The sequence below is a fragment of the Triturus cristatus genome, chromosome 1_2 (genome assembly GCF_964204655.1).
Source record: "Triturus cristatus chromosome 1_2, aTriCri1.1, whole genome shotgun sequence".
NCBI classification, from domain to species: Eukaryota; Metazoa; Chordata; class Amphibia; order Caudata; family Salamandridae; genus Triturus; species Triturus cristatus.
Genome location: NC_140580.1, coordinates 900,759,277 through 900,786,926, shown reverse-complemented (window position 1 = coordinate 900,786,926; position 27,650 = coordinate 900,759,277). Strand labels below are relative to the sequence as shown.

Below are 27,650 nucleotides of genomic sequence, written 5' to 3'. Positions count from 1 at the left end.
GGGGTCCGATCTGGGGGGCTACCTGCGGGCCCTGTTCCGAGAGATCCTGGGGGAGGCCACGGACTTTCCCATCAGCATCGACAGGGCGCATAGGGTTGGCCGTCGGCGCCAGCCATCGGCACCCCCACCGGACATTCTGGCCTTCCTGCCCGACTTTCCACTAAAGGAGCGTATCATGGCTGAAGCCCGCAAGAAACAGCCCCTGACCTTTCGGGATCGGCCGGTGGCGCTTTACCAGGACCTCTCCGCCATCACTCTGCAGAAACGCAGATCCTTTAGGATTGCCACTGACTTTTTGCGCGAGCATGAGACGCCGTACTCTTGGGGTCACCCCTTCCGCCTGATTTTTCGGTAGAACGGAGTATTACACCAGCTACGCTCCTTGCAAGACATTTGTGGTGTCCTGGGGCTCACGGCAGCGGAGGAGGAGGGAGCTACGCCGTCGTGGAGGTCCTCGGAAGGACGGAATCGGCGGAGGTCAACGAGGCGGCGCTCAGCGACCAGTGCAGGGCGCCCGGACTCCCCTACCATTAGGGCAGACAGGGCTGACGCCCTGAGGGCGGCGGCCGGGGACTCGACCGGCTCCTCTAGCGTGGCCTTGACGGCCTAACACACACTCCGGGGGGAGATGTCTTTAGCTTCTTAACATGCTTGGCACGGGGCGGGGGGGTTGGGGGGAGCGGGTGGAGGTAAGTGGCTGGACGTCCACTTTGCTCTTTTCTACGGACTTGCCCGTTTTGGGGCTTGACTGAGACTATGGGGTGTTTGAGTTTGGGGAGGGCTAGTTGCCGAGGTTGGGTTTTGGGTGGGGGAGGGGGTTGTTTTGGGGTTGGGAAGGTCCCGTCCGATGTTGTCTATGCCCGCTTTGTTTTGGCTTGTCCCGCGCTGCGGCCCCGCGCGCCCCACCCGCTGATTCCCTACCCATTGCATGGCGCTCCCGATCCCTGCGAGGAATGCCGGGCCTAAAGGTCGTGACCCTTAATGTTCAGGGTCTGAATAACCCGGTGAAGCGCAGAGCGATCCTGTCGTTGCTGGAGGGGACGCAGGCGGACATTTGCCTTTTGCAGGAGACACACTTATTGCCCCGAGACTGCCATAGGATGCGCTCTGCTAAGTTCCCCACCCAGTTCTTTTCCTCGGCAGCGAACAAGACAGCGGCGGTGGCCATTCTCCTAGCGAGCTCCTTTCGGGGGGAGGTGTTGCATAAGTGTGCTGAACAGAAGGGGAGGCTCCTTGCGTATCGCATGCGCCTGGGAGGCATAGCATTTACGGTTGGCTCCGTTTATAGCCCAAACGAGCATCAAGAGCGCTTCCTAGATTCCGCGCTGGTGGATGTCACTGCTTCCCCAGACCGACACATTATCTTGGGCGGAGACCTCAACATTGTCTTTGACTCTGGGATGGACAGATCGGCGCAGCGCTTTCCGCAGACGGGGGAATTGTCCCAGGCTGGGAAGGCCCGGATTGCGGAACTGGACTTGCACGATCTCTGGCGCTCCCTGCACCCCACGGATAGGGACTACTCTTTCTTCTCGCACGCACACCGCACCTACTCACGGCTGGACTACCTCCTGGTGAGTGGACCGATGCGTGCCGCTGCCACGGCGGTGGACATCGGGGTCCTGACCCTGTCTGACCACTCTCCAGTCACCGGCGTTTTCCGGTGGCCGGCGGCCTCCCCCTCTCGGGGGGCGTGGCGCCTCCGGGACACACTTCTACACAAAAAATCGGTGGTACAACGCGTCGGGGAGGTCATACAGGACTATCTCACTCACAACAGCAACACTGACACTTCGCAGGCGATACAGTGGGCGGCACTGAAGGCCGTCCTACGGGGGGAATTCATCTCTATTTCTGCAGCCGAGAATAAGGAGCATTCAAATTGAGGGGTAACACCCAATACACCCTTGAGGGCTTGGGCAAATAGAATGTAATAGTGGAAGGCCAACAAGGGATTTTGTTTAAACAAAATTCTATACAATTGTACTGTACAAAGTAACCATTACATAAGTACTAGAGGGAAGTTCATCCAAACGTAATTCAGTTGGATACAGTAAATGATAAAATATAATGCAAACACACACGGGGTATTTTTTCAAGTGAAAGAATCACTGATTTTTATCTAGAAACAATTCATAAAAAGGAGTACACAAAACAAATAAATGTATAATGTAACATGAAGGGAAAGAAAGTTCAATATTATCCACAAATCATGACATTACAAAAAATCCAATCCAATAACTATAACAGAGATATATCTCGTGGTTAGAGAACAATCAGCTGTGCAGCTATGCTGTGGAAATGGACCATATAGTCGACGTTTCGGTCTGTTGAGGCGTCAGTCAGTCAGACCATCTTCAGGACAGATGAACAGTACAAAAAGACTCCTGCATAAATATGATATCTATTAATTACATGAAAAAAACCATAAAATTCTCTTAGTGGTCAATAGAGAAATTCAGGGGATAGCCCGTGTGTGAAAGAGCAATCTTCTTTAAGGGGAATTGTGGGAGAAACACCTTAAACCCAGGAAGAATAGCGATGTTATGTTACTACATCATTCAGTGAAAAAAAAAGGGGGGTGCTTAAATACATTGATAGTGGTGTCTACTTAAGTTAGACTGAAAAAACGAGATGCGCTTACTCGTAGTTTGTTGTGGTATTTTAAAGGAGTAATCACTTCCTCATTAAGCATAGATTGTGCTTCATCTAGAAAGCGAAAGACAGTGGTCATGATGTGCCTTTGAGCCAAAAAATGTATGTATTTATTTATTAAGTATATCGTACCCGATCATATTTGGATAAGCGTATAACAAGTGAGGCCTGTAGCAGGACAACAGTGGACTTCAGAATGTTGCCTATTCTGGTATTCTATGATTTAGAAGGCCAAGCGGTCCTTCTTTTGAGCGATTTTTCACTCCAGGAAATCTAGAAAATTGAAGTCAATCATAGTGAGAATTAGATCATCGACGGGCGTATAACGCTAAAATTCTGTATACAGCCATTAATGTTTGAAGGTATACTAGCGAGGATTTATAAAGAATTAGCCAGTAATTGAGAAACCAGGAACTGGGCAGAATAATACATGACACGACCCATCTATATTAACATATGCTTTGCGGGGGAAGGCAATTGATGTAAAAATTAACATGGTGGCGATTACGTCCAGTCTACTATGAGGTGACATTTTATCAGGTCAGTCAAACGCACAGACAATGCATAGAGCCATTGGCATTGGGAATGTGCTGTTTAAAGATTAAAAATTAAAAAAGGGCAGTTAGTGACTGAACCAAGACTGACAGAACAATACATTCAAAGATCTACCCATATTTAAAAAGTGCAGGCTGGGGAAGGTGATCTAGTTAGAGATTAATAATCTCGTGATTCAAAGCAACCTTCTAAGCGACGTGGTCAAACTTGACCCTACATTATGGGATGGTCAGGACCATTACTTACGGTTTTAGTCTTACAAAGCCGAGGAAAGGTTAGAGTGCCATCCGTCGGTGGGAGCTCGGTCAATTTCCAAAGTTCGGCGGCGTGTATTTAAAGGCGGTTTAGTGACCACAGCTGTTAACAATTAGAGTGTGGGTTAAGCTAATCAAAAGCTAATCGAAATAAGGCGGACATCTTGTAATGTCTGAATAGATAGAAGCAATGGATATTTTAAACTTTTTATAATTTTTATACCATCATTGCGAGTAGCGTCTACAGTAAATTGCAGAATTGTTAATCAACGCAATCAGTGACGGTTAAGATGAAGAGTGTGAGGTATAATAATTCTGTATTTTTAGAATTACTCGAGAGAGGCGCCTTACATGGCGGACATCTTGGAACAGTTAATGTTAGGTAAACAAGGTCGGAATAAGTTCAGGAGAGAAACCCGAAACGGCAGACATCTTAGAGCGGTGGCAGTGTTGCGGGAATTTAACTATTTAAATCATTACACATAAGGAATTACAATATGTGTTATGTGTTTTAGATGACAGTTGTTTATTTTAAATGACAGTGTAGAGCGAATCATCGCTTGCCTATTATTAAATTCTTCTGTCTTTGGCTAAGGATCAAACTAGAAAAGAGCAAGACTAAATGGTGAAAAAGAGTAACAGAAGGCATATTAGCAATACAGAACAAGTTATCATGATGCTTCACAGAGTCGACTCATCAACTAATGTGGCATGATAAGTCAAAATGCTGAACATCTTATGGCAAGCTAACTGATTGTTATACATGGATTGACAGTGTTAACAAAACGATATAAAAAGTACAAAAAATACATGCATTTGACAGATGCTTACAAAGATGGAATGTAAAATCACTATCACATGTTCATAGAAATTTGTCCTATTATATAGCATTATTGAACACTGAAACATTAGATACTTCAAATATACATATGCATAAACAATTTGGGTACTATCTCATATATAAATCAAGTTTGGGTGGAGACTTTAAGAGACAGATCTAGGTAAGACATGCCAAAGAATGCCATTCTGTAGCCGTGTTTAGACCTTTCTTTATGTTGTCGCTCTTACAGATCCATTGATTCTCTTTAATCGTTAATATTCGATCGACATTGGCTTGTCTGATAGTGGGTTTAACTACTTCAATGACTAGCCATAACATCTCTTTTTCAGTGTGTTGGAAACGTGTATAATGGTCAACGAGTGGCGCGTTCTCAACTCTACATCTAATCCTAGATTGATGTTGGAGAATGCGTGTTTTTGCCATTTGAGTAGTCTTACCAATGTAGTTTAATCCACACGGGCATTGGATGCAATAAACCACGTTTCTGGTGTTACAGTTGGAAAAAGATTTGAGTACTATCAAGGATCCATTGAGGTCAAAGGATTTTAACTTCTTTGTGCTGGGACAAGCTGCACAATTACTACACTTGTAGTGTCCAACTAGAGGTGTTATTTGTTGCATACCATCTACAAGATGATGTTGCGGTGTGGTGTATGTGTGAACTAGTCTATCCTTGATATTGGGTCCTCTTTTAAACGAAAAGAGTGGTGGCTCTGATAGCTCAGGTAGGGATGACAAAAGTGTCCAATGTTTCTTTACAATTTTCTTTATTCTGTTTGTGGCAGTACCAAACGTAGTTACACAGACTAACATTGGGTCTGATGTCTTTTGTTTAACTTCGAGGAGGGCATTGCGGTCATTATACCATGCTCTCTTTAGAGATTTCTTCAGCAACTTGTTTGGGTAACCTCTTGAGTGCAGCTTTTCTTTAAGTTTCTTCGCCTCAAGGAAGTAGTCCTGCCTTTTGGAACAGTTTCTCCGTAACCGGAGAAACTGTCCAAAAGGGAGTCCATCCTTTAGTGACTGCGGGTGGTGGCTGTCATATTTTAAAAGCGTGTTGCGTGCCGTAGGCTTCGTAAAGAGAGTGGTATAGAGCATATTATCTTCGCCCACCTTGATTGAGATGTCTAGGAAGTTCATACTTTGATTACTAGAATCAATTGTGAATTGCAGGTTGACATTTCTGGAATTCAACCAGTCGTGGAATTCGGTGAGTAGTTCTTTGCTACCTTTCCAGATAAGAAAGACATCATCTATATATCGCAGCCAGCTGGTAATGTTGGCTGCAAAGGGATTAAGTGGGTCATAGATGTGTCTTCGCTCGAACTCAGAGACATAGATGTTAGCTATGTCCGGGGCAAAAACTGCCCCCATCGCGACACCTTTGAGTTGTTGGTAAAATGTACGTTCGTATAAAAAGAAGTTTTCACATAGTGAAATCCTAATACATTCAGTGATAAACTCAGTTGGAACAGCATGCGGTCTAGGTCTGTTGTTGAGTAGATCTTCAATGATCATTGTTCTGTATTGCTAATATGCCTTCTGTTACTCTTTTTCACCATTTAGTCTTGCTCTTTTCTAGTTTGATCCTTAGCCAAAGACAGAAGAATTTAATAATAGGCAAGCGATGATTCGCTCTACACTGTCATTTAAAATAAACAACTGTCATCTAAAACACATAACACATATTGTAATTCCTTATGTGTAATGATTTAAATAGTTAAATTCCCGCAACACTGCCACCGCTCTAAGATGTCTGCCGTTTCGGGTTTCTCTCCTGAACTTATTCCGACCTTGTTTACCTAACATTAACTGTTCCAAGATGTCCGCCATGTAAGGCGCCTCTCTCGAGTAATTCTAAAAATACAGAATTATTATACCTCACACTCTTCATCTTAACCGTCACTGATTGCGTTGATTAACAATTCTGCAATTTACTGTAGACGCTACTCGCAATGATGGTATAAAAATTATAAAAAGTTTAAAATATCCATTGCTTCTATCTATTCAGACATTACAAGATGTCCACCTTATTTCGATTAGCTTTTGATTAGCTTAACCCACACTCTAATTGTTAACAGCTGTGGTCACTAAACCGCCTTTAAATACACGCCGCCGAACTTTGGAAATTGACCGAGCTCCCACCGACGGATGGCACTCTAACCTTTCCTCGGCTTTGTAAGACTAAAACCGTAAGTAATGGTCCTGACCATCCCATAATGTAGGGTCAAGTTTGACCACGTCGCTTAGAAGGTTGCTTTGAATCACGAGATTATTAATCTCTAACTAGATCACCTTCCCCAGCCTGCACTTTTTAAATATGGGTAGATCTTTGAATGTATTGTTCTGTCAGTCTTGGTTCAGTCACTAACTGCCCTTTTTTAATTTTTAATCTTTAAACAGCACATTCCCAATGCCAATGGCTCTATGCATTGTCTGTGCGTTTGACTGACCTGATAAAATGTCACCTCATAGTAGACTGGACGTAATCGCCACCATGTTAATTTTTACATCAATTGCCTTCCCCCGCAAAGCATATGTTAATATAGATGGGTCGTGTCATGTATTATTCTGCCCAGTTCCTGGTTTCTCAATTACTGGCTAATTCTTTATAAATCCTCGCTAGTATACCTTCAAACATTAATGGCTGTATACAGAATTTTAGCGTTATACGCCCGTCGATGATCTAATTCTCACTATGATTGACTTCAATTTTCTAGATTTCCTGGAGTGAAAAATCGCTCAAAAGAAGGACCGCTTGGCCTTCTAAATCATAGAATACCAGAATAGGCAACATTCTGAAGTCCACTGTTGTCCTGCTACAGGCCTCACTTGGTATACGCTTATCCAAATATGATCGGGTACGATATACTTAATAAATAAATACATACATTTTTTGGCTCAAAGGCACATCATGACCACTGTCTTTCGCTTTCTAGATGAAGCACAATCTATGCTTAATGAGGAAGTGATTACTCCTTTAAAATACCACACCAAACTACGAGTAAGCGCATCTCGTTTTTTCAGTCTAACTTAAGTAGACACCACTATCAATGTATTTAAGCACCCCCCTTTTTTTTTCACTGAATGATGTAGTAACATAACATCGCTATTCTTCCTGGGTTTAAGGTGTTTCTCCCACAATTCCCCTTAAAGAAGATTGCTCTTTCACACACGGGCTATCCCCTGAATTTCTCTATTGACCACTAAGAGAATTTTATGGTTTTTTTCATGTAATTAATAGATATCATATTTATGCAGGAGTCTTTTTGTACTGTTCATCTGTCCTGAAGATGGTCTGACTGACTGACGCCTCAACAGACCGAAACGTCGACTATATGGTCCATTTCCACAGCATAGCTGCACAGCTGATTGTTCTCTAACCACGAGATATATCTCTGTTATAGTTATTGGATTGGATTTTTTGTAATGTCATGATTTGTGGATAATATTGAACTTTCTTTCCCTTCATGTTACATTATACATTTATTTGTTTTGTGTACTCCTTTTTATGAATTGTTTCTAGATAAAAATCAGTGATTCTTTCACTTGAAAAAATACCCCGTGTGTGTTTGCATTATATTTTATCATTTACTGTATCCAACTGAATTACGTTTGGATGAACTTCCCTCTAGTACTTATGTAATGGTTACTTTGTACAGTACAATTGTATAGAATTTTGTTTAAACAAAATCCCTTGTTGGCCTTCCACTATTACAGAGAATAAGGAGCGGCAACTGAAGAGGGAGGAGTTGACAGCTCAAGTCCGGGAGCTTGAGCAGGTCCACCGCCGTACGGGAGCGCCGAGGGTATGGAGGCAGTTGAAGGCAGCGAGGAAGCTCCTCTCGGCTCTGGACCTTGACAGAGCGGAGTACGCCGCCTTACGCTTGAAACACGCCTACTACACTGGGGGGGACAGATGTGGCAAGCTCCTAGCACACCGGCTCCGGGTCGCGCAACAGCGCAGCGTGGTGAAAGAACTGGTGGGTGCGGACGGGGGGGTTGTCTCCGGGGACGCGGAGGTAGCGGAGACTTTCCGCGGCTTCTACGAGGCGCTGTATGCTGAGGAGCCCTCCTCGCCACGGGATGCCGATTGCTATTTGGAGTCGGTGACCCTCCCGGTACTGGACCCGGCTCGGGCTGCCCACCTGGAGCGGGACATCCATGTGGAGGAAGTGATTTTGGCTATCGCGCGGCTGAAACATGGCAAGGCCCCGGGCCCGGACGGGTACACGTCGCTATTCTACAAGACTTTCTGCACGACCGTGGCCCCTGTCCTTACGCGGCTGTTTAACTCCTTCTCCGAACCGGGAGCCATCCCTCCGGATCTCCTGAGGGCGACGGTCGCGGTAATCCCGAAGCCTGGGAAGGACCGGGCCCTCTGCGGCTCGTACCGGCCCATCTCGCTCCTGAATGTCGACCTCAAGTTGTACACGGGGATTCTCGCATCCAGGCTGGGTCCACACCTCCCCGACCTGGTGGAGGCGGACCAGGCTGGTTTTGTGCCCGGTAGACAGACGGTTGACAACACCAAGAGAGTGACGCATGTTCTGGAGAAGGCCTCCAGGATCTCGGGGGAGCGGATGTTGTTGTCCGTTGATGCGGAGAAGGCCTTCGACAGAGTTCACTGGCCGTATCTTGAGCGGGTCCTCAAAAAACTGGGAATCGGCGATAAGTTCCGCACCATGGTATTTAATTGCTATAAGCATCCTTCAGCGTCGGTGCGGGTAAACGGGTGTAGCTCTGGTGGCTTCGCCATCGAGCGCGGCACGCGGCAGGGCTGCCCTCTCTCGCCGCTCCTGTTTGCCCTCTACATGGAGCCGTTCGCTCAGAGGATCCGTAATAATCCGGATGCTGTCGGGGTCCGGATGGGCCAGTACGTCCACACCGTCAGTCTCTACGCGGATGATGTCCTGCTGACTTTGGACGACCCTAGGAGGTCGCTGCCTGCTTGCCTCCGAGAGCTGGACGCCTTTGCGGGGGTGGCCGGCTTCAAAATGAATATGAGCAAGTCGATGGCATTAGACGTGTCCCTGGCTGCGGAAACCAGGAGGGATCTTCAACGGCTCTTCCCCATGCAGTGGTCCTCGTCCACGGTGCCGTACCTGGGGATTCTGCTGGCGCCTACATTATCGGAGATGGTTACGGCCAATTATGCCTCCCTCAGCAGGAAGATCAAGGACGAGCTTGGCCGATGGAACAAAGGCCTGCTGTCCTGGCTGGGGCGAATCGCGGCGGTCAAAATGACGGTGCTGCCCCAGATACTATATCTTTTCCGAGCCCTTCCGCTCCAACCCCCGGTGGGCTGGATCCGACAAATGCAGGCTGACATCTCCCGCTTTGTCTGGCAGGGCCGCAGGCCGCGCATGAAGAGGGTCCTCTCCACGCTTGCTCCGGAGGCGGGGGGTCTCGGCATTCCGGACCTCCGTAAGTACTTTCAGGCGGCACAGCTTCGCTATCTGGTGGAGTGGAGCAGGTGGGAATCCGACAAACATTGGCTTTTTCAAGACCAGGCAGTGGCGGGCCGCACCTTACAAGAGGTTCCATTCTTGCGCCGCACGCATCGCCCCCCTAATCTTTACGCTTCCTTTGTTACGCGGGTCCCCCTGCGTGTGTGGGACGCGGTCTGCGAAACCCGGGGCCTCACCACCTTCCCTTCGCCGCTCACGCCCATTGCGGGCAACCCGGACTTCTCCCCAGGGATGGAGCCAGGGGTCTTCTCCCACTGGGTACGGGCGGGCTGCAGGGCACTCTTTCAGATCTATGGCCCGGAAGGCGTGGTTCCTTTTCAGCAACTCCGCCAGGAGTTCGGCCTGACGGAGCTGGACAGATTGCGCTACATGCAAGTTCGGCATTGGGCCCTCCAGCCTCAGGTGCGTGCCACCGCTGCCCGTCCAATTACACCGTACGAGCGGTGGTTGGCTACTCGGACCTCCGACGCTAAACTGATCACTGATCTGTATAAACACCTCCAACCCCCGCCGTTTCACTACTATAACCCGGGGAGGGAGCGTTGGCACAGGGAATTGGGTAGGACACTCAGCCACAAGGAATGGGACCAAATTGCGTATCGGGCTCGGCACTCTGCATATCACACGGGCCTTACGGAGACATTCACTAAAGTGTCCACATACTGGTACTACACCCCGGAGAGACTGTATGAAATGCATAAACACACTGACAAGGGGTGCTGGCGGAGCTGCGGGCAGGAAGGTACCCTTACACACATTCTATGGGATTGCCCAGTGCTGACCGCCTACTGGAAAGAAGTCTTGGACGAGGTGGATGAGCACTTTGGGATAGAGCTGCCGCGACTCCCGGCGTATGTCCTGCTGGGCCTCCCCAATGACCTAATGTACCCACTGAAGTCCCGCAGGGGTAGGCAAATTGCAATAGCGCTGGGGTCTGCGGTTCAGAACATTCTGATCCACTGGCGCACATCCACCGTCCCCTCCATCACCGGTTGGTTGCATAGGCTCTGGCATGTGCTGGGGATGGAGAAGCTGTCGCTCACGGTTGCGGGGGAGATAGACCAATTTGAAGAGCTATGGCAACCCTTTCTAGCGCTGCTGTCCACTGAATTCCGGGAGCTCACCTGCCCGAGGTACCTTAGGCTTCTTAGGCTGAGGCCGCCGATGACCCCGGCGGACTAGCTTACATGTGAGATGGGGACCCCCGTGGAGGGGGGGGGAGGCGGGGCTTCCTGGTTAGGGCTACTTTGATGCGGGACCATAGGACGGGGGGGAGGGGGGAGGGTTGTTGTTTTGTTACTGGGAGGATGGGGGATGGGAGGGGGGGGATTGTGTTCTGGTGAGGTGTTGATGGGGGGGGACGCTCTTGCTCAGCTTTGGGGTGTCGGATACGCGCGTGGGATTCCACAGCTTGTAATTCTGGCGTTCAGTTACTGTGTTCTTCCCTCTGAGCCACCGCGCCACCTATTGCCAACCCTCTGGAGATGCATCCCTTCTTCTTTGACTGTATTTCATGTACCCTGCCTCCTATCCCCCTCCCCCATGGTTTGTTTTGTCTCAATAAAAAACGTTTTAAACATAAAAGAGAAATTAATACAAAGAAATGATGCTGCTAATGTTATACCATCACTAATCCCTTTATGTATTAGTATTTTCCTAGCATATAGCGACATTTAAAGCGGTATATTCACCTTTTCGGTACTCCACGAAGATGTAAACGTCACGAAAGCAACATAAATCATGCGATATCTAATTACCACATATACTACAATTAGTATGCGTACATATTTTAGTTATTAGAATTATTTTTGCCATGCGTATAGCAAGTTCCCACGTGTAATTTGTGTATGCAAATTGGTTAATTTTAATAAATCACAGCACACAATTAGTAAATTATAATAAGTAGGTTATTCAGTTAATATTTTCATGCAAAATAGAGGAGGTATACAAAAGTTTGCACTACCTGCTCCATCATATATATAGTGCAGTAATGCTTTCTCCAGTTCATGCAACACAGCACAACAACTTTGTGTGTTACCCTGCATTGTGTGAACTCCCAGTACATCTGTTCTTAAGAGGGACTTTGCAATGCAAAGTGGGCACAAATGGCAGCGTCAAGCAACATTTGTGGGCAAAACCTGTTTTGCTTAAAAAATTGGTACAAGCACCACGGCTGAAACAGTTTGCATTTAGAAAACGCTCAGATGATTCCAGGCAAGGCAGATCTACTGAAGTAGCATGACCTGGCGTAGCAGGAGCTCACAGTCCTTTTGAACCAGGCACAACAAATAGGCAGACAGAATATCAAGTGATATTCCCATGCATTGCATGTGTAATTTCTGGGCATTTATGCATTTTATGTACCTTGTCCTTCAACGATTGTCAGTCAGCGCGTACTCATTTATACTGGAATGTATAGCGTGAGCAAAATCCTAACATTATGCACAGTTTCACTGCCTCTGCACCCTGGTAAAGGCATTTTTTTGTGAGAAGGGCAAATGATTACACCATCGGCATGCAACTCTGTAAATTTGGTGCTTCACTATTTTTTCTCATTCGTGGAATGCAGCGCTGCAGATGTTCACAAAGAGGTGTAGTGGTCGGCTTTTAGTGAATCTGAGCACCTCGGCCATGGAATGGGTGAATCACTTGTGGGAATTTCATAGATTATTCCTTCAAGCTAGTCAAACACAAGGTTTCAGAAAACGTCTATTTCACTATTCTCCCATCAGCCAGCTTTCTGAATTTATGAGCAATAAGGCGGAGGTAGAAAGATATTGCCACCGTGTGCCAGAACTTTGTAGTGATCTAAGTTTTCTGTCGTGGGGCTACCCTCCCTTTGGGATCCTGAAGTCTTATTGTTAAAGAATTTTACCTACATCCAGTTTGAGAAGGGAGATTCTAGGGCTGTATGTCGTTCCGGATGACTTTGCAAACTGGCTTGTTTATCAATTTCAGAAATGCATCCAAAAAGTATATTGGGAACACCCTGGCCAAGTAATTACACACTAGTTTTATCATAGTGTTGATCATGCTGGGGCCCAATTGTCTTGTTTTCCATTTATCTCCAAGAACCCACTCTGGTCGATTGAACCTTTTTACTTGCCCAATAGCGTAGAGGGAGCAAACACAATTATCAGAGAATATTTTCCGCAACCAATTTGACATAATTAAGGACTCGAAACTCAATCTCTATTTCTCTCGGGATTTTATTATCAACAAAAACATCTGCAGATACAAGCACCTTAGCACAAGGCACAACAGGTAAATAGGCACTAACACAAATGCTACTCTACGAAGAATCCGCATTCGACAAAATATAAACAAAAGTACAACTTCTAAAAGCATGAGGTAGATAATTACCAAGCCAATGTCGATATTAGGAATCATTAAACAAAAGCATCTCTGTCCCTACTCTATGCTAGATGACATCCCTGCTTAACATTCCCTTAACACCCAAGAAATCGTGAAAAGGTGTCAGAAGTGAAACTTCCTAAGAAGCCTTCACTTAGAGAGAGATTGATCTAAAATGCTCCTTCTAGCTCCTCGCCCACCTCTTCTCTGCTCAACCCACGGGGCGCTGTCCCTAATACAAAACCCCAAATCATAGAACACGCCCTTCGGCACACCTCCTCGACCAGGTCTTCTTCCAGTAATTTTCCATCCAGAGCTGTCCATCCTCCATCGTCCATCAGCTTGGCCTTGGGTCCCAGACACCGTCCGCACTAGGAGTTGCGAATGGCACATTCCAAAGTACTCCCATGTCTGGCTTCCCCCATAATTCAACTGTTAGACAAAGACCTTTTCTACTAACGAACCAACTGTCCTTGCACCTGCGGTGAGATCATGGGATGGAAAAATACTTCACATCTTTAAACTTTACAATTTACTGCAGCCCAAAACCTCTACCAGAATAAATCATTTGCGGCCTACCGCATTCAGCTAACATAAGAAATAACAGGCCTTTCTTCTCAAAGATATATGTGCATTCGGGCCTCTACTCGGTTAAACACACTATTAAATTACATTCTAAGCATTAGTGCTTTACTTTCATATACATGAATAAGCGACCTACATGAGTAATTTTAATCATGTCACATGTTTAACCTAATACATTGCATTGAATGGAAACTAATCGTCATGCATTTTACTAAATACATTCACAATATGTGTTCACATCTCTAACACTTCTATGTTGCGATATAGCTAATACATTTCTTAATACATTTCGCACGACACATCTAAATATACATTGATTATGTGCGGATGCCAACTAACAGTGAATATGATGCACTCCTACAAATTTCAAAACCTTTAGGCGCTACATCAGTTCCCCCCTTTGATGACAACTGTCATCACACCTTCATACTCTCATTTCTCCTGAAATAAGAAGCTGATCTAAACGGTACTTGTTACCAGTCTATTCTTTCGGATCCCTTCCATCCTTTTAAGATTCTGATATTGACGGTCCTGCAATTTCGCCATTCTCTGCTCATTCGCTCTGAGGGCTCTTTCGACCCTATTCCCTCTGTACCATTTCCAGGCTCTTACGAGTCCCCACAGACAGATCACACAAACCACAGCAATTATTATTGGCTTCAACACAGATCCAAGAAATCCCATTCCCAAGTTCGCAAACCAAGTCCCCACTCGACCAAATCCTTGACCAATCTTTTCCCACACATTCTCTTCTGTCAAATCTACTATTTCCTTATGGATTGTGGTAATGTTGTCTATGTATTTCTCCAGGTCCTTACTGTTGTCTGGAATATACGTGCAACATTCCTGGACCTTCAGTAATTTACAGACTCCGCCCTCTTTTGCCAATAATACATCTAACGCAAGTCGATTCTGTAAAACCATATTCCGTATCGATAACATTTCTCCATTCACCAACAGCAATGACCTCGCCGAATTCATTGACAATTCATCCACCACAGTCGCAAATCTTCTTATTTTTACATCATTCAGGACCACACCCAAACTAGGTATAGTCACTCCGAATATATCACCAATCACCGTTCCTGCACTTACAGCTCTACGCACCTTAGAATGACGTCCCGTCTCTAGTAGATTCAAATCTTCATCATGATAAATCTTTGGGAATATGATAGCCAAATAACACGTGCCATACCAATTCGCAGGCAATTTCACATATGCATTCCTCCCACATACATAATACACAGTCGGAATCACCTGTACCGGACCTTGCAAGAAGTTCTTAGCAGAGTCTTCCATGGTAAAGTTATGATCACACATACTATGCCCCACTGGAACCTTCTCCTTAGGTGTTTGAGGACGGGCAACACACAATTTCCCCTTTTGTACTTCATCTAATGCAATCGGTCCATAACTTCCCTTAGATTTGTGCAATCTCTCCTCATCAGTCCAATTCACTGGACTATCTCCTGTATCTCGTGTCTGGGTCAGTTTTCTATACCTATCCTCTATCTGAGCTATGAATTTATTTTCCGTTTCGGACAACCAACATATCAAGTTATGTCTATGAGCATAAGCTGTATCTAGCTTCACAGTCGGTATGAAATACTTCCGAAGTCTATCCTCTGACTTGTAATAATCATACTTATTCAAGTGCTTATATGCCGGAACTTCAGGAAGTACTGTATCATAATTTGAAAAGAAATACTCAAACTGTTTCCTTTCATAAAACAAACTAAGCAATAGGCAACAAGAAATCCCGTATGTCAATGGGAGATGATGATATCTAATACCTTTGTCTACTGAAGCAGGCAACTGCATGCACACATAACAATCCTTTGCATCCATCGCATCAACATACTCATACAACAGCTTCGCATAAGCATTAAGTTTAAAATCAGCTCTAGACAAATCTATATGAAACATACGACTCTCCTCAAGCGTCCGAGCTCTCTGATCTCTAATAGTGACCCCTCCCTGTCCTAGAGTGGTAGGTGTGGGTGTTCCCTGAACCTCCCCCTCCTGTCTATGGGCCACCATGTACGAAGTTACTACTACTGCAAATGTAACAGCTATCACTACCCCTAACAGTGTGCCTATCACTATTTTGGCTCTACGGTGTGTATTTCCAGGTTCCGCCATCTTTGGAATGTTCTCAATGTTCAGTACAGTCTCTGCTGACACAAGTCTCTTTCTCATCCAGCAATTCAGTTCAGCTGCTCTCTTAAACCGGGGAAACCTCTAACAAAGTTAAATTTCTCATCTCTTTGGATCAGGAAGACTTCCCTAGTTCTTCTTCGCCTTCCAACGGAAAATCCCTAAATGTATTCTTCCTCTCGGGCCTAGGTTATCTTCTTTTCAAACTTCATATACAGCAATTTTATGATCAGTCCAGAATAACTGCCGATCCCAGCAGCTCCAGGACTCCCTGCAAAATTTCAAGTTTAAGGGTTGTCAGTTCTTGGGGAGCTGGTATGACTGCAAAGGTTGGGAAGTCCAGCGTTTCCAAAATCAGACCACGGATGATGCTCAAAAGCGGCGGATTCGGAATATTGATGGTCAATATTCCTTCGATCTCCAATCCTGGAATCCTCAACAACACTTCCACTCTCGGAAAAGGGAAACTGCTGACCAGTGTGATCGATCTCAACCTTCCCGTGTTCAGTAAACTTGGCATCAGTCACTGTGTATGCCCACTCTGGTGAGGCGTACTTTTGGCTCGGCACTCTTGTTCTCTTCGATCTTCTCAGAGCACCTTGGGGTCGATCTTCGTCACTTTGCTCTGCTTCTGCTTCTTCGGAAACTGGGGCGAGATCTGTTCTTGGTGCCGATCTCGAGTTTACCCGTCTCTGACTCACAGGCCAAACCCTTTCTGCTTCTGTGGCACCTCCACTCTCCCTACTGGTACCCTGTGCACTGCTTTCTTCTTCAGCAGAATTCGACTCGGTACTGCCCACTGCAGCTCTTTCTTCTTCTTCCGAGTCCGTTTCAGTGTTACTTTCACGTTCCCTTTCGGCTTGGTTTAGTGCACAACCAGCTGCGTCAGCAACCCCTACAGCTTGACTTGCCCTCTCAGATGGTTCTGCCACCTCAGCTGAGTTCTCGTTCTCGAGAGGGGCTGTTTCTTCCAAGGGTGCTGGAACTCTACGGGTATGGGAGGCGTGTACCCAGTTCGGCAATCCTCCACACTTCACTGCTGTGTTCGTAACTAGAATGATTTGATATGGCCCACGCTACCGAGCATCCAGACAACTCTTCCTCACGTGTTTGCGCACCAATACCCAGTCCCCTGGGCACAAGTCGTGGCACAGGTCACTTGCGGCTGGAACCGTTGCTGTCTGCACCTACTGAGACACAGAACGGACCACGTCAGCCAGGCCTTTACAATAGTCCAAAATCATATCATCGGTGATGTTAATCAAAGCAGTGGCAGGTATTGCTGGCAAGCGCATCGCCCTTCCCATGAGAATTTCATGGGGTGACAATCCAGTCCTCCTATCAGGGACACTACGGAGACTCATGAGAACTAAAGGTAATGCATCTGGCCACTTCAAAGATGTCGAAGAACACACTTTCGCCATTCGGGCTTTCAAAGTTCCATTAACTTGCTCCATAATCCCAGAAGCCTCTGGTCGGTAACTGCAGTGCAATCTTTGGTCTACATTCAAGGCAGCATAAAGCAGATTCATGATTTCACTGTGGAAATGCGTTCCTCTATCTGATTCAAAAGAGGTCGGAAAACCGTACCTCGGGATTAGTTCTCTCAATAGTAACTTAGCTACGGTAGTGTGTCACACCTACGTGTCGGGTAAGCCTCCACCTACCTGGAAAAGACACATACTATGACTAATATGTACCTCAACCCATTACACTTCGGCATTTCAATAAAATCCAGCTGCATTCTATTAAAAGGTCCAACTGACCTACCTATGTGACTCAACGTTACAGCGGTCCTCTTTCCTACATTCATCTGTTGACATGTAACACACCTCTGGCACACAGCTTCAGCTACTGTCCGACACTTCGGATTGTACCACGTCTGGCGAAACACTCGCATCATTGCATCTCTGCCAAGATGTACAGCACCATGTATCAACCTCGCCATGGGATTCAGCAAACATTCCGGTAACACAGCTCGTCCATCATTCGAAACCCATATATCCACATCTCCCTTCTCGCATCCAGCTCGTATCCAGCTGTCCCGCTCCTGATCAGAGACTCCATCTTGCCGCTGCTTCAGTTCCTCCCATGAGACTGCCATAGCTAACATCACATTGTAATCTGTTTTTTCTTCGCTTTCCACAACATGTTTCTCAGTAAAATTACATCCCTGTTCTGCACAAAATCGAGCAACTTCATCTGCGTAATTATTACCCAGTGACACAAAATCGTTTCCTTTAGTCTGTGCAGAACATTTAACAACAGCAATTTCATCTGGGCCTTGCAATGCTTCCAACAATTGTCGTACATAATCCCCATTTCTGATGGGTGAACCAGAAGATGTCATAAACCCTCTCTGGGACCATAGCTGTCCGAAATCATGAACTACACCAAACCCATATTGACTATCCGTGTAAATCGTTACACGGATCCTATCAGCGGCCAAACAGGCACGGGTCAAGGCAATCAGCTCAGCCACCTGTGCGGAGTTTACTCCTTCTAGACAAGCGGCTTCAACCACCCCTGTGATGGTACACACAGCGAACGCTGCTCTCAGTCGACCAACACTGTCTCTTAAACATGAACCGTCCACAAAGAAAATCTCATCTGAAACTGGGAGCGGTTCATCGACAATGTCAGGTCTCGGTTTGGTGCATAATTCCGTCACATCGAGACAATCATGGTCCTCACAATCTTCATCATCATCTACATTTGGAATAGGCAACAGTGTAGCAGGATTTAAAACAGAACACCTCTTCAGCGTCACATTGTCTGCAGCAAGGATGACTTGCTCAGAACGAGTCAACCTATTATTTGTGAGGTGCTGTGGTTTAGTCCTAGTCATCAACAACTCAACAGAATGTGGCACATGAACAGTAAGCGGATGACCCATCACAATGCTCTCACATCTTTCGATACTGACACCTGTTGCAGCAACGGATCTGAGACATCCGGGCAACGCAGAAGCTACTGGATCTAAAGTAGCTGAAAAATAGGCAACTGGTCTACGGACACCTCCGTGACTCTGAGTCAACACTGCTAATGCGCAACCTTCCTTTTCGCAACAGAATAAGGCGAATGCCTTGTTATAATCTGGCATTCCCAAAGCTGGCGCGCTGCATAAAGCTTCTCTCAGCCTCAAAAATGACCTTAAGCAGTCATCATCCCATGGTACCGGATCACTCACATCCTTACGCGTCAGCCGATGTAAAGGTTTCGCTTCAAAGGAAAAGTTTGGGATCCACTGGCGGCAATAGCCCACCATTCCCAGAAACATTCTGACTTCCCTCTGAGTCGAGGGAACCGGCATTCTCAGAATCGCATCAATGCGATCTGGAGACACCTTTCTCTCGCCTTTCTCAATTCGGTGCCCCAAATGCTGTACCTCGCTCAAACAGTATTGCAGCTTGTTTGGAGACACCTTGTGACCATTCTCTCCCAGGTAATTCAACAGAGCAACGGTATCAATTCTGCAGGCGTCTTCCGTCTCCGACGCAACAAGCAGATCATCAATGTATTGCACTAACACAGAGTTTTGTGGCAACACAAGACCTTCAAGATTTTTCTTCAAGATCTGATTCAAAATAGATGGGCTCTCTGTATACCCCTGTGGGATACGACACCACGTTAACACACTATTTTCCAGCCGACATACAAAAAGAAATCGGCTTTCCTCATGTAGAGGAATCGAGAAAAAAGCTTGACACAAGTCAATCACTGTGAACCATTCAGCTTCACATGGGATCTGAAATAGGATCACAGATGGATTCGTTACCACTGGACAACATGGAACAACTATTTCGTTTATTTTTCGCAAATCCTGCACAATCCTAAATTTCCCACTTGGTTTCTGTAGTCCCATGATAGGCGAATTACATGGGCTACCCATAATATCCATCAGTATTCCCTGCTTGATCATAGACTCAATCACAGGTTTAATCCCTGCAATAGTTTCAGGAGATAACTGATACTGGGGTGTCCTCGGAAACTCTATGTTTGGTTTAATCTGGATTTTCACTGGGTCTACTCCCTTGACTAAACCAATCTCCTCACCACTAAGGTCCCATACGTCAATAGACACTAAGTCCCTCAGATCAAGTGGAAGCTCCTCCACCGTCAATGCTGGGTACATTTCCACACACACACGCTGATTTGCAACCTTAAAGGTCGCGTCATCGTCTCTCGTCTGTACCTCCACTCCTTTCGGGGTACAGTAGATCGTGCAGTTGAGTTTGCACAATAGATCTCTCCCTAACAGGCAAATCGGACTAGAATCGCACACCACGAACTGGTGTCGATCACTGAAATTTCCTATCCTGATTGGAATTGGCTCCGTCAGTGGACTAATCAGTTTCTTATTTGCCACACCAACAACCTGGATACTTTGTCCAGAAAGAGCTAGACCTGGAACCACTGCCGATCTTATAGTCGATCTGGTAGCCCCCGTATCAACCAAGAAGGTTGTAGGGTGACCGTCAAGGTCTGCTTCCACAAAGGGTCCTTTCTGATCTACCTCTAGGATGGCTCTAAGCATGCAATCCTTATCTCTCTTTGAACATGATCGTGCCAACAGGCTTGTATCGTTTTCCTCACTCACTTCAAACATTGGCATTTGCAAATAGGTTCGAGCTCCCTGCTGTACATTCTGTATTCTGGGTGGCTGGGGAACCTGCATCTGCGGAACACCAGTCCCCCCTTTTATCGTTCTGGGTCTAGTCACTGTCGGTACCGCCTCTGCCCCAGGGACCTGAACTACTTCTCCTTCCGGCTGTATCTGATTCCATGGGTTCAGGGGACACTCGCGTCTCCAGTGTCCAACCTGGTGACACTGATGACATGCTGTAGTCTTTTTCAATGTCGCCACATCCATACCTGTTCTAGGGTCTATTGGTCTTGGCCTTCCCTGCCCCTGAACATTCTGATTTCCTGCCTGATAATTTCCCTGTCTCCTTACCAACGCTCCCCCATTAGGCTGTCCCTGAGCGGTTTGCATCTGAACAAGCATCAAGTTATCTTTCAACTTCCTATGTTTGGATTCAATCTCATCTGTGCAATATCGGGCGTACCGTAAAATCTCATCAACAGGCTTGTTCTGCCAACAAATCAAATGCTGCTGTATCATGAGACTAACCTCTGGCCTCAATCCCAACACAAACTTTGAAACAAACTGTCCCATATCTTTCGTGTCCAACGCATCTAGGCCACTGTACTGCTTAAAAGCCTGCAAGAGTCTCTCATAGAATTCATGTACCGTCTCCTTAGGTTCCTGCACTGTCCTGTCTATCTTCACCCAATCGATGTCTTGTGGTGAGACTTTCGACTTCAACTAAGTAATCACTTGCTCGTACTTCCTCATCACTAGCGGTGACGGACCATTCGTGATCGCGTTTCTTTCAGGCTCGTAAGTCGGCCACTCAACGGCAATCTTGCATGCTGCCCACAAATCTCCCGGAACCACAATATCAAATAAGGTATTCAGATCGATCCACAATACCTTCGAGATCTTTACAAAGCGGTCAACCTGCTTATACCACTCTGCGGGCTTCTCCCTAAGCCGGGGAAAATCATTGGTAAACGCCGCCAAATCACCCCTGCTCCAGGGTACATGCACGTATCCTCCATTCTGCACTTCCCGTAAAGGGAAATTCCTTATCTCCGACACCCCTCCACCCGGAGGTGGGGTCTCTCCTATCGTTCTCCTAGAGCTTTTCTTCTTGCACCATCTTTCTTCCCATTTATCAAGCATCATCCATGCACGCATGGCTGTGATCAGATCTCTGATATGGGTCCTCAGTCCGGTAACCCTTTTCTCCTCCAATTCCTGGTCACTGTAATGTAACCTATGACTTCCTTGCAATGTTTTCATCTTGGACAGATCCACCTCATATCGCTTAGCCAATTCTGACAATTTCTCATGTGCAACTCGTGCCTTCCGAGTCACATCCTTCGCTACGAAGAGTAATTCATCTGGTCCATATATTAATACTCTCTCAAGGGGTAAGTTTCCACCTATTATTTCATCCACTTCCGCCTTTAACCTAACTACATCTATCATCCCCCCTTTCAGGGCTCCTCTCAGCACTTCTCGGCAGACTACCCCTTCTCTATCGCTGTCCTCACATTCTTGCTCCTGCGACCTACTCTCTTCTGGTATACCCATTGGAGCGGACCGATTCATGAAAATGACCCGCTCTCTCTCTGCTGTCATCACTCTTGGGCTTTGGTTTCTCACTGGTGGTACCCATGATCGTAAATCTGATCTCGACTCCATCAGAGACCTCGGCCTCTCTGGTCTCTGTTCTCCTTGTCCCCTAGATGAGTCTGACATGGCTGGCAATGGTGTACTCCATTCTATAGGGTCCGGAGTCCGAGCCATTCCACCCACTAGGCCCCTTCCTGCGACCTCTCTCCTTACCCCCTCGGCTGTCTGGTCTGGGTTCGCAACCTCCTCTGAATCTGGGTGGTAAATCGAAACAATAGGTCCAATAGTGACCGGTACCTTTAGAGCATCCGGTAACCTCACATCTCTCTCGACCTTTACGCTAGCCACAGACTGGCTCCTTGTACTCTCTGTTCCTATCGAGATCCTTCCTTCTACTCTCGTCTCTGGTTGGATTGTTACTCCTCTAGTCTCTTCTATCCGAACCAACGTCTCTTCTGGGACCTCTGGGTTATACGGAGGTGGTCTCTCTGATAACAACCTCTCCAATAGGCTATCATCGGTATCACTATCATCCTCATCTTCTGACTTTACGTTCTTTACCCCCTCCGAAGTGATCAATAAGGGATACAGTTTATCTCCCTCTATTGCCTGTACTCTCCATCTTTTCTCCGCTGCATCCTGAAAAGCCCTGATCGACCTTTTCACCCTTTCCTGATTTCTTCCTCTTTCTCTATCATGCGCTGCTCTAATCCACGCATGTAGTGCTTCAAATTGTGTTGGCCTTGGCAAAGGTCGTAAAGCCGCCATCACGGACTTCAACTGGTACAACACTGCTAACCTGAATGAGCCATACCTCGGGAATGCTAATTCTCCTTCATTTTGAGTCATTTTATGCCAATTCTCAAGCCAAATTATTGTATGCAATCCCACATTCCTTGCCATGTAATGTGCTGGAGTATCCTCAGGAGGAGCTTCTTCTCCTCCTCGAGAAACTACATGTTTGTCACCTCTACACAGTTCTCGAAAAACCTGAAAACACTTCATGTTTGACAAAATTCGATCCCACACTCTGTTTACCTCTTGATGTCGAACCCTCTCATAACAGCGCGACTAACACCAACCAGCCTATAACAGCGCGACACTCTCTGACGTCACCTTCCTTCGTTCGCAGCAGTTCCCTTTCCTTACTCTTTACGTCTCACGCCTGCACTCGTCCCATTCATACACTGAAATAACCGTTTGTCCCAAACAAGTTACTTCTCTGGCTGTCCGTCCACAGCCTCTGACTGTTCGTCCACAGTCTCTCGAAATTGTTGACCTCAGTTGGCAACTGTCTGTCCCCGTCCGGCCAGACAGATCGCCTCTTGATAGGTTACAAATACCCAAATCCACACACAGCAACCCACGACCAGCGTCGAGCTGTCATGCACTCACACATTCGCTCCCCCTATCTCGGTCCAGGTGATCGATGGTACCTCACGATCTCCTTTGGGGGGTCAACAGAATCTACCACGGGTGTCTTCCACACCACAATTCCCGGGCTGCGCGCGCTCACAGCCTGATCTCACAATCACTCAACATTCACTCCAACTCCGCAAGACATCACACAACAAATCAACACCGCAATCTACAACATCTCATCCTATTCATACTCCACGAACTGCTGCTTCCTGCCGCACTGCTACTCGCCGTCAATGTTCATCATCCGCCGTCGTCTGCTGCTCACAGTCTGATGATTCACCATCACTTATCGTCTATGGGTCTCAAGGATCACTTATCCTATTCTAATCGTCCCTCGCTATCGGAAGTAACCATCCGACTCTGCTACCAACTGCTGGGGCCCAATTGTCTTGTTTTCCATTTATCTCCAAGAACCCACTCTGGTCGATTGAACCTTTTTACTTGCCCAATAGCGTAGAGGGAGCAAACACAATTATCAGAGAATATTTTCCGCAATTTGACATAATTAAGGACTCGAAACTCAATCTCTATTTCTCTCGAGATTTTATTATCAACAAAAACATCTGCAGATACAAGCACCTTAGCACAAGGCACAACAGGTAAATAGGCACTAACACAAATGCTACTCTACGAAGAATCCGCATTCGACTAAAAAATAAACAAAAGTACAACTTCTAAAAGCATGAGGTAGATAACTACCAAGCCAATGTCGATATTAGGAATCATTAAACAAAAGCATCTCTGTCCCTACTCTATGCTAGATGACATCCCTGCTTAACATTCCCTTAAGACCCAAGAAATCGTGAAAAGGTGTCAGAAGTAAAACTTCCTAAGAAGTCTTCACTTAGAGAGAGCTTGATCTAAAATGCTCCTTTAGCTCCTCGCCCACCTCTTCTCTGCTCAACCCACGGGGCGCTGTCCCTAATACAAAACCCCAAATCATAGAACACGCCCTTCGGCACACCTCCTCGACCAGGTCTTCTTCCAGTAATTTTCCATCCAGAGCTGTCCATCCTCCATCGTCCATCAGCTTGGCCTTGGGTCCCAGACACCGTCCGCACTAGGAGTTGCGATTGGCACATTCCAAAGTACTCCCATGCCTGGCTTCCCCCATAATTCAACTCTTAGACAAAGACCTTTTCTACTAACGAACCAACTGTCCTTGCACCTGCGGTGAGATCATGGGATGGAAAAATACTTCGCATCTTTAAACTTTACAATTTACTGCAGCCCAAAACCTCTACCAGAATAAATCATTTGCGGCCTACCGCGTTCAGCTAACATAAGAAATAACAGGCCTTTCTTCTAAACGATATATGTGCATTCGGGCCTCTACTCGGTTAAACACACTATTAAATTACATTCTAAGCATTAGTGCTTTACTTTCATATACATGAATAAGCGACCTACATGAGTAATTTTAACCCCTTCCATGCTGCGCAAATTCCGCCGCTGTGCTGACGGTTTCTTGCGCGGGCGTGGTCATGACGGAACGGTTCCGTCATGAGCACAGCTCAACCGTGGCTCATGACGGAACCGTTCCGTCATGAGCACCGAAGGGGTTAATCATGTCACACGTTTAACCTAATACATTGCATTGAATGGAAACTAATCGTCATGCATTTTACTGAATACATTCACAATATGTGTTCACATCTCTAACACTTCTATGTTGCGATATAGCTAATACATTTCTTAATACATTTCGCACAACACATCTAAATATACATTGATTATGTGCGGATGCCAACTAACAGTGAATATGATGCACCCCTACAAATTTCAAAACCTTTAGGCGCTACATCAATCACGTCACCTATGCACTAAGAGGATAAACGCTTGGTAGACCAAATGCGTAATGTTTTGAGTAATCTCTTTTTCATTGTGCCTGGTCAAGTTGTGCACCATATTCCAAGGAATTTTAAGTTATTTAACCTAAGGCAGTGCTTAATTTGAGCTGGTGGTTTCCAGTGCTCAGCACCAGCACTTAATCATCAACACAGATTAAGTGATTTTCCCAGAATCATCACAGGATGTTGAGTGGATGCCGATACTTGAACCTGGTTCTCCAGCTTCGAAGTCGGCAGCTCTGGCCATTACACCACATCCTCTCTTCACTTTCATTGTTAGTAGTTGGTTCTGTTTTAGGCAGTGCTAACAGATGAATTGGGCTTGTGCACACTGCCTCCTGATGAGAACCCCAGCACTTATTTTTTTGCAAACTGACCACTGACCTAAGGGCAGTGTTTCCAAGCACATTGTACGTGCAGAGGGTGTTTAGAATAGGGACCCAAGTCTTAACCTTATTTAGGGCATATGCCAAGTCTTCTGTCTAGTCGTTCACTATTTATTATGATATAAAGATAGAATATGATGTGTCAGGTGTGAATAATGGGATATCATCCACAGTGGTCTCCGGTTTGTATGCTTTGTCTCAAATTTTAATATATCTAAATGCGTTTGAGACTGGGATAGAAGTGCTTCTACAGCAGCCAATAATAAGATTGGTCAGAGTGGATAACATTTCCTTTCCATTCCCTAAGTCAAAGGATTCCAAGAGAATGTCATTCACTCTAACCGAGTCTCTAGGGTTGCCATTCAGGACTGTTATAATGTTGGTAAAGGTATCGCAAACAGCAGATGTTGTTATTACATAGGGCCTTATTATGATTTTTGCAGTCCTCGACTGCACCTTCCTGCCACACCATGTGGGACATGAGGGTGCAAAACCAGGGGGGCACTACATGTGCCTCCCGCATGCACCCCCAGGCACAGGCATGGCAGGGGACCCTGTTAGGGCCTACTTTGTAGCCTCTCTGCCACCCTTTTCATGGCGGGCTCACAGGCATGAAAAGGGCAGTGGACAGGCAACTTCTCATATGCTTGGTGTTGCAGCAGTGGCACCGCCAGCAAATTAGTGCTCCTGACCGCTGCGCGATCACTGCGGTATCCTTGATCCCCTGCAGTTGCAGTGGTCGTGTGGAGGTGCGACCGCCAGAGTCGTAATACTGCAGGCGGTCCGGTAGTTTGCCGGTGGTTTGCCCGCCACAACGTGTTTGCCGAACCCGTAATGAGGCCCTTAGTGTTCATTGTTTCATTAATTAATGTATAACAAGTGTTGAGCCCATGTTTGAATATTTGATGCACATACTGCAGACAGCGGTCTGCAGCTGGTGCATTGACCCACGGAGTTAGTTGACTCACAGCAGATTTTCCATTTATGAAAGCTAGAAAGAAATGATGAGGTCAAGTGAGGGTTTAGAGTTTCCGTAGCACGTAAGGATTCGCTCATACCAAAGTTCAAAACTAAAAACATTTTTTAAGTGAGGACCCTTAATGGGTGATTTTGTACAATAATTGGGCGTGGTGATCTCTGTCAGTGGGGGGAGGTGATTGCCAATACCTAAATTACCTTTTTCAGCATATCAGATGAGCACGGCTGTTCTTTGTTTTTGGGTAATGGCTTTTTAAAAAAAATATTTGGAAGTAGGGTTTGAAAAGGACAGCAAAGTGTGTCCTCAAGAAGGCGTCTAAGTAGATTACTGCATTGCAGCCGAAACATGTTACTACTTTAGCTTTTCAGTTTCAAACAGAAGAATTCACTGGATTTTTATTCATTTCTTTGTAATGACAATTTATAGACACGTTTTTGTACTGTTGAGACTCATGTTGAGGCTAGACATAAAAATAAGATACAGAGCAGAGGCACAGGGATTACACATCATGTGAGAAGTGAAGAAGATAAACAAACATTCAGAATACCCATCTTCGTCTAGTTGGTGATTTTAAGAGTGGATACCAACCACTTTGGCAGACTGATCTAGACTCCTAGCAGGCACGTGGGCAAGGGTGAGCCTATGGGATCAGCTTTTCTCTACTGGTTTGATAAATTGCGAACATTTGCAGAGGTTCACTTTGCAGGGTGCCTATCTGCTGACCAGAGTCCTTGGTAACAACTCACAACTCAGAAATTTGGTTGCAGCTTTACTTCAGTATTTAATGCATTTTGTCTGTCCACCGCATACACAGCTGCCCGCTCCTCATCTTTTTCACTACATGAGGAGATGGCCCAAATATAACCCCTCATGCAGCTGTGGACGGGGGCGAACTGGGAACCCAAAGCAACCCTTATATTTTGAAGGACCAGCCCC

At 46.1% G+C, this 27,650-nt stretch overlaps 1 protein-coding gene across 1 annotated transcript in view; it reads left to right on the top strand.

The window, feature by feature from the left end:
* Positions 1-7,219: 7,219 nt before the first annotated feature.
* LOC146868266 (taste receptor type 1 member 3-like) overlaps positions 7,220-27,650 on the top strand; it is a 33,590-nt gene continuing 13,159 nt past the window's right edge. Inside the window, exon 1 of the mRNA XM_085624099.1 lies at positions 7,220-7,309. Within this exon, the coding sequence (XP_085480225.1) occupies positions 7,220-7,309 (90 nt within the window). The remainder of the gene's footprint in view (positions 7,310-27,650) is intronic.